This window comes from Arachis stenosperma, chromosome 9, assembly GCF_014773155.1.
Source record: "Arachis stenosperma cultivar V10309 chromosome 9, arast.V10309.gnm1.PFL2, whole genome shotgun sequence".
Classification (NCBI taxonomy): Eukaryota; Viridiplantae; Streptophyta; class Magnoliopsida; order Fabales; family Fabaceae; genus Arachis; species Arachis stenosperma.
In genome coordinates this window covers 93,643,594-93,652,294 of record NC_080385.1, presented here as the reverse complement: position 1 = coordinate 93,652,294, position 8,701 = coordinate 93,643,594, and the positions used below count along the sequence as shown (strand labels likewise).

The 8,701-nt window shown below is 37.6% G+C and overlaps 1 protein-coding gene across 1 annotated transcript; it reads right to left on the bottom strand.

The window, feature by feature from the left end:
- Positions 1–952: 952 nt before the first annotated feature.
- On the bottom strand, positions 953–2,038 carry LOC130949739 (uncharacterized). Its single transcript, XM_057878382.1, has one exon. It carries the CDS (start codon positions 2,036–2,038, stop codon positions 953–955), a length of 1,086 nt encoding a protein of 361 aa, XP_057734365.1.
- Positions 2,039–8,701: the final 6,663 nt, after the last annotated feature.

The following is an 8,701-nucleotide window of genomic DNA, read 5'->3' as shown; positions in this document are numbered from 1 at the left end:
CTGGTTTTCAGGTCTTTATCATGCCCTTAAACACTCACTTGATTGCACCCTATGAGACTTCTTATTTATTGATCCTCCCTTCTTTTCCAGGGTTTATTGCATTCTTGGGCTAAGTGCTCTGTGAGAGGGTGACTCTTTAAGATAAGCTTTCAGCCAACACTTCCGAACCAGTTGGTTCAAGGTGCTAGGTGTTAAGACACCCTTAAGGACTTACTCCCTCAAGTCTCTTTCCCCCATACATGCACACCACAGGCACATGGTTTGTTATTTTTCTTTCTTGAGACCTTGGTGTCCAGCACCTTTCTGGGTTACTAAGTGCTCTGTAGCAAAGGTTGCTCTTGATAGTGGACTTTCAGCTGATAATCCCAGGTTAGTTAACCCCAGTTACCAAGTGATAAGGCACCCATGAGAGCTTATTCATCCAAGCATATCCCTTGCACAGGAACACCACAGACACATGCCTCAAGATTCAAACCCTTGGTGCCTAGCCTTATTTCTTATTGTTTTTCTTTCCTTTTCAAACTCTTGTTGTTCTTTCTCTTTTCTTATTAGGATCTTGTTGTTTGGCTAGTCTCAAAGGATGTGTTTCAAGCATGTGATTTAGAGCATATAGTTGCCTATATACCTTGTTGGTGAACCAATTTAGCTAATGAATTACCATACCACAAACTTGAGAACTCACTTCACAAGATAAACCCCACTCTTATTTTTCACAACATTTTCTTTTTAATTGGCTTAAAAGGACAAGCATACATGTAAGCAGGATGAAAAATGAAAGCTAGGGACTTAGACCAACATACTTAGACCTAAACAATGAAATTTTAAAGGCAGAATTAAAAGTTCCTAAGCTACTATGGAAGCATGTTCTATTTCATACATGACTTTCCTTATTTAAAACTTGAAAAAGATAGAACGAAGAGGGAACTCCACCACCTTTTTCTCATTGGAATGCTTATGTCCCTTTGTTTCCTTTGTCATGGGATCCTTCTTGATTGCTCGAATCCCCATTTCCTTTGCGTTTTCCTATCAGCTTTTTCCAGAAACTAGCATCTTCCATCTTCTTCTTCAATGCTTCCTTCTGTTGTTTCACCTTCCCCTCCTCTTGTTCTGTTAGGTCTTTGCAAACTGTATCATATCTTGGGATGGAAGAGTGCAAATTATGCATATGCCCAGCCACATAAGTCAACTTGGCCTGAGTGTTTATGATAAACTCTTCCCAGTGTAGTTGCCGTCCTTCATTAAGGACGTTGAACTCATTGAATGCTTTCATCTGAGACAACTGACATTGGTTGAGTTCTTGAAGGCATTTGTCTTGACGCTCTTGCCTTTCAGTTACTTGATTGATGGCTTGGGTGAGCTGGGAGTAATGCTCCTGTTGTTGCTCCGTTTGTTGTTTCTGCCACTCACTTTGTTGATTCATCCAATTAGGGAGCAGTTTTTCTTGACGATTCATCCTTTGGGATTGAACGTGCAGTTGTTGTTCTTGTCCCTCCATGGCTCCTTGAATATGATTCAAGTTTATGTTAGTTGGATCATAGTACTCTTCTTGCTGGTATTCTTCTTGATGAGGTTCTTCTTGGTGAGGTTCTTCTTGGTGAGGTTCTTCTTGTAATGTTCTTTTCCTTATCTGAGGCCTTCTTTGCTGTTGAGCGGGTGCCACATAGGTTATATGCTGGAGCGTAACTAACCTCCCAGGGTTTACCCAATTTGGATTGTTATCTTCGAATGCTACCTTGGCTTTCATACAGAGTCTAAGGATGGTGCTGGGGTACCAAGGTCTAGCACTCAGATCAGTCTTCTCGGCTGAATCTTGGATTCCCTCAGCTATAATTTCGTGCACATTGATGCCTCCACCCTTTATTAAGATATGTACTATAGTAGCTCGAGCAATGTTGACCTCAGAATTGTTTGAGGCTGGGAGGATAGATCTCCTCACGAGCTCAAACCATCCCTTAGCTTCCGGGATGAGGTCTCCTCTCCTAATGAACCACAGTCTCTTATCCAAGTACCTTTCCCAATCAGATCTTATAACACACATATCGTTCACAATTTCTTCATGTTCATCTTTGTCGGGGCCAATACTTATTCTTACTTGATAACTGGGCTCATCAAAATGTGGCGATCTCAGCTGAAGGGTCCTTGTTATAACATTGGGGCTGAAGTCCACCTCTGTTCCTCTCACGTAGCTTTTGAAGGTGGGAGCCCGGGTAGTGTTTTCTCTGGCCACATTGGCATAGGACTCCTTGATGAGATTTGCATTTATCTTTGTTTCTGGGTTCGTGAGCTTTTGCCAACCCCTCTATTCAATCTTCTCTCTAATCTGTGGGCACTCATCCTCGTTGAACTAGAATGTCAACTCTGGCAATATTTTCTTGTGTTTTATCCGTTTAAATTGGAGATCATGAAAGGCGGTCTTCAATCTCCCTCTATCGAAAGAAGTGCTCTCTACCGGTTCCTTCCCCTTTCGCCTCTTGGAGCTTGATGATGCCATGGGTAAGAATTAGTGTGTGAAGGTGTTGAGAAGTGTAGGTTGATGATGGATGATGAGCAGATAATTTATACGCTTTTTGGCATTGTTTTTTAGGTAGTTTTTATTATGATCTAGTTACTTTTAGGGATGTTTTCATTAGTTTTTATGCTAAATTCATATTTCTGGACTTTACTATGAGTTTTTGTGTTTTTCTGTGATTTCAGGTATTTTCTGGCTGAAATTGAGGGACCTGAGCAAAACTCTGATAGGAGGCTGACAAAGGACTGCTGATGCTGTTGGAATCTGACCTCCCTGCACTCAAAATGGATTTTCTGGAGTTACAAAACTCCAAACGGCGCGCTCTCAAAAGCGTTAGAAAGTAGACATCTAGAGCTTTCCAGAAATATATAATAGTCCATACTTTATTCGTGATTAGATGACGTAAACTGGTGCTCAACGCCAGCTCCATGTTGCTGTCTGGAGTCAAACGCCAGAAACACGTCACGAACCGGAGTTGAACGCCCAAAACACGTTACAACTTGAAGTTCAACTCCAAGAGAAGCCTCAACTCGAGGATAGATCAAGCTCAGCCCAAACATACACCAAGTGGGTCCTGGAAGTGAATTTATGCATCAATTACTTACTCCTGTAAACTCTAGTAGCTAGTATAGTATAAATAGGATAGTTTTCTATTGTATTAGACATCTTTTGACTATTAAGTCTTTTGATCATTCGGTCTTGTGACCACATTTGGGGGCTGGCCATTCGGCCATGCCTGAACCTTTCACTTATATATTTTCAACGGTGGAGTTTCTACACACCATAGATTAAGGGTATGGAGCTCTGCTGTACCTCAAGTTTCAATGCAATTACTATTATTTTCTATCCAATTCGATTTATTCCTATTCTAAGATATTCGTTGCCCTTCAACTTGATGAATGTGATGATCCGTGACACTCATCATCATTCTCACCTATGAACGCGCGTGATTGACAACCACTTCCATTCTACCTTAGGCCGGGCGCATATCTCTTGGATTCCTTAATCAGAATCTTCGTGGTATAAGCTAGAATTGATGGCGGCATTCATGGGAATTCGGAAAGTCTAACCTTGTCTGTGGTATTCCGAGTAGGATTCCGGGATTGAATGACTATGACGAGCTTCAAACTCCTGAAGGCTGGGCGTTAGTGACAGACGCAAAAGAATCACGGGATTCTATTCCAGCCTGATTGAGAACCGACAGATGATTAGTCGTGCTGTGACAGAGCATTTGGACCATTTTCACTGAGAGGATGGGATGTAGCCATTGACAACGGTGATGCCCTACATACAGCTTGCCATGAAAAGGAGTAAGAAGGATTGGATGAAAGCAGTAGGAAAGCAGAGATTCCACAGGGACAAGCATCTTCATACGATTATCTGAAATTCCCACCATTAATTTACATAAGTATTTCTATCCTTTATTATTTAAGCAATTATCTCTTTATATTTCCCATAACCAATTATTATCTGCCTGAATGAGATTTACAAGATGACCATAGCTTGCTTCATACCAACAATCTCCGTGGGATCGACCCTTACTCACGTAAGGTATTACTTAGACGACCCAGTGCACTTGCTAGTTAGTTGTGCGGAGTTGTGACTAAGTGTAATTCACGTGTGAGAGCTACCAAACTATTGGAGCCATTGTTGATGATCACAAATCCGTGCACCAAGTTTTTGGCGCCATTGCCGGGGATTGTTCGAGTATGGACAACTAACGGTTCGTCTTGTTGCTCAGATTAGGTAATTTTCTTTTCAAAAAGTTTTCAAAAAAAATTTCAAAAAAAAAATTTTTCTTTGTTTTCGTTTTCCTAAAGAATATTTTCGAAAAAAACTAATAAAAATACAAAAAAAAAATCATAAAATCATAAAAATAAAAAATATTTTGTGTTTCTTGTTTGAGTCTTGAATCAACTTTTACGTTTGGTGTCAATTGCATGCTTTAAAAATTTTTTTTGCATTTTTCAAAAATTCATGCATTCATGGTGTTCTTCATGATCTTCAAGTTGTTCTTGACAAGTCTTCTTGTTTGATCTTTATGTTTTCTTGTTTTGTGTTGTTTGTTGTTTTTCATATGTATTTTTCGTTTGTTAGAGTCCATGCATTAAAGATTTATAAGTTTGGTGTCTTGCATGTTTTCTTTGCATCAAAAATTTTTGAAAATTATGTTCTTGATGTTCATCATGATCTTCAAAGTGTTCTTGGTGTTCATCTTGACATTCATAGTGTTCTTGCATGCATCATGAGTTTTGATTCATAATTTTCATGTTGTGAGTCATTTTTTTGTTTTTCTCTCTCATCATCAAAAATTCAAAAATAAAAAAAAAAATATCTTTTCCTTATTTCTCTCCAAATTTTCGAAATTTTGGGTTGAATTGGTCAAAAAAATTTAAAAATTAGTTGTTTCTTACAAGTCAAGTCAAATTTTCAATTTTAAAAATCTTATCTTTTCAAAACTTTTTCAAATCAAATCTTTTTTATTTTTATCTTATTAATTTCGAAAATTTCAAAATATTTTTTTCAAAAATCTTTTTCTTAATTTTATTTCAAAATTTCGAAATTACACTAACAATTAATGTGATTGATTCAAAAATTTGAAGTTTGTTACTTTCTTATTAAGAAAGGTTCAATATTTAAACTCTAGAATCTTATATTTTAGTTTCTTGTTAGTCAAGTAATCAATTTTAATTTTAAAAATTCAATCTTTTTCAAAATATATTTTTCTTAAAAATCTTATCTTTTTATCATATCTTCTTATCTTATCTTTTTATCATATCTTTTCAAAAATTTGATTTTAAAATATCTTATCTAACTTCTTATCTTCTTATCTTTTCAAAATTGATTTTAATATCTTTTTCAACTAACTATTTGACTTTTTGTTTGTTTCTTATCTTTTTCAAAACCACATAGCTACTTCTCTCTATCTAAATTTTCGAAAATATCTCATCTCTTTTTCAAAAATTCTTTTTAATTAATTAATTGTTATAATTTTAATTCTATCTTATCTTTTATTTTCAAAAATCATTTAACTTCTTTTCAAAATTATTTTCGAAATTTCTTCCCTCTCCCCTTCTTCTATTTATTTATTTCTTTACTAACACTTCTCTTCACCTCTCTTCATCTCAAATCGCTGCCCCTACCTATTCATTCTTCTTCACTCCTATTCCCTTTCTTCTTCTACTAACATAAAGGAATCTCTATACTGTGACATAGAGGATTCCTCTTTCTTTTCTTGTTCTCTTCTTCCCTATATGAGTAGAAACAAGGAAAAAGGCATTCTTGTTGAAGCTGATCCTGAACCTGAAAGGACTCTGAAGAGGAAATTAAGAGATGCTAAATTACAACAATCTAGAGGCAACCTTTCAGAGATTTTCGAACAAGAGAAGGAGATGGCAGCCGAACCCAACAACAATAATGCAAGGAGGATGCTTGGTGATTTCACTAAACCAACGTCCAAGTTTGATGGAATAAGCATCTCCATTCCGGCCATTGGAGCAAACAATTTTGAGCTGAAACCTCAATTAGTTGCTCTAATGCAACAAAACTGCAAGTTTCATGGACTTCCATCTGAAGATTCTTACCAGTTTTTAACTGAGTTCTTGCAGATTTGTGAGACTGTAAAGACGAATGGAGTAGATCCTGAAGTCTACAGGCTCATTGATGACATGTCACCATGTCATGTTTTTCTATGCTTTTTCATACAAGAAATTTATGATTAATGCTTAAATATTGCATTCTTTGGTGCTTAAATGGTACATTTCTTTGATCTTTTGATTTGATAAACTTTGTAGGAAATAAGAAGAAAAAGAATCAAAAAGAGCACAAAATAAGCTAAAAAGAAGAAAAGAGAAATTTTGGGCACACTTTGAAATTGGAGCACACTTTGGAGGCTTAGGCCACGCTTCTAAAAGCGTGACCCATGACCAAATCAAGGAAGAAAAGCGTGGCCCAAAGGAAGAAAAGCGTGGCTCAAAACAAGGAGGAAGAGAGGACAAAAAGTTTTGGGTGAAAAGTTAGCCTCAAAGTTAGACCCCTAACTTTGAGGCTAACGTGAGAATTGGAAAATCACCCCCTGGGCTACTCACGTTTGCGCCAACGTTAGCCCCCTAACTTGGAGGCTAACGTTGGCATGAAAAATTTTCTCCCAGGGCTACTCACGTTTGCGCCAACGTTAGCCCCCTAACTTTTGGGCTAACGTTGGCGCCACACACCACAACAGCTTGAAGGGGTATACTTCCAACAAGAATAACTTGAGCTACAGAGCTCCAAATGAAGTGATTCAAGAAGCATTGGAAAGTAGGAATCAAGAGCTTTCCAAGCATATATGGCACTGCATGGTGGACACTAAAATTGAGGATGAAAACTGCCCCGCAATGTGCATAAACGAACATGGTGGCAACCTGCAGTGAGGCCAACTGACCTCTGCACCTTCAGCGGAGTATAACTCGAGCTGTAGAGCTCCAATTGATGCGCTTTCAACGGCAAATGAAAGTAGACATTCAGGGCTTTCCAACAATGTATAATAGTATGGGGTGGACAATACATTTGAGCCTCCAGAACTGGCGTTTTTCGCTAACGTTTGAGGCAAACTTTACCTCAAACGCTGCACACCAAAGCCAGCAACCATGCCCTCTTCAAATGATCGTAACTTGAGTTGTAGATGTCCAATTGAAGTGATTCCAAGTGGGTTAGAAAGCTGACATTTAGAGCTTTCCAACCATATATGATAGTCTATATTGGGCATAAAATTGGCAACATGACAAGAGGACAAAGTTTACGCCATAAATGTGCATAAGGGAGGCCAACGTTGGAGCAAAAGTTAGACCCCTAACTTTGGCACCAACGTTAGTATCAGCAAATTATGCTAGCTGATATGAAAAGTTAGCCTCAAAGTTAGACCCCTAACTTTGACCCTAACTTTTCCTCCAACTTTTACTCAAGCTTTCATGATTCCAACCCGGTTCAATTCGGTTCTTCTCCAAACTCCAAGAGCAATCAACCAAGGCCTCTCTCAACCCAATTCCATCAAGAGAAAGGGCCCATGATCATCACTCAAAGGCACAAGAAATAGATAAAATAGGAATTTCATTTAAGTGTAATTTGTTTTTAATTTCATTTTCATTTCCATTTTGTAAAGCCTATATAAGGCATCATTTTCATATTTGTGAGGAGGCTGGCTCCACTAGGGAGCATTAGGAGTAGTAGTAGAGAGCTCTCTCTTAGTTTTCTTTCCTGTTTTAAATCTTGGGTTGGAGAATTGAAGGAATTCTGTTTCAATCTCATCCTAAGATCTCTCTGCTTTATTTACTGCACACTTGAATTTCAGTTTTGGTTAATTGCTTCTTCATCTACTCCTTCTGCACTTTACATTTCTTTAATTTCTTTGCAATTGCTCTTGTTGGATCTAGGAAGGCATTGAGATCTAGACTTGGTTATCTAGTCTCTTAGGTCCTGAGATCTGAATTCCAATTTCACATTCTCTGTTTAATGCTTTTCATGTTTATTTACGTTTCTGTTTTTTTGATCCGATTCAATCAAGTTATATTCCAATCTTCTAATTGTTGCAATTTACTTTTCCTTGTTTAAATTCTGCAAATCCAATTCCCAATTCCCTTTACAATTTCATGCAATTTATAATTCTTGCAATTTAAGAGTCTTGCAATTTACATTTCTTGCTCTTTAAGTTACTTACCAATTTACATTCTGCACCTTTAATTCTTGCAATTTACTTTCTGTCGGTCACTCTTCACACAATTCACCAATGTTAGCTTGACTAAACTAATCACCCACTAAAATTGCTTGATCCATCAATCCCTGTGGGATCGACCTCACTCCCGTGAGTTATTATTACTTGATGCGACCCGGTGCACTTGCCGGTTGGATTTGTGTCGGATCGTTTTCCGCACATCAAGTTTTTGGCGCCGTTGCCGGGGATTGATTAGATCAACAATGATTAAGTGGGTGAGAAGTCTAGATCATGCATTTTCTTTATTTTTGTTCTCTGTTCTAAGTTGAAACCAAGGTGTTTGAGTTATTGCCTCACTAAGAAATTCATCTCTGAGATATGAATTTCAATTTTTCTTGGTGTTGTGTTTTACAAAATTCAAATGGAGTTCAACTCATCTTATGATCAAACAAATTTTATGGGATATTATCCACCATCACCAATCTCTAATGGTGGTTGGGAAT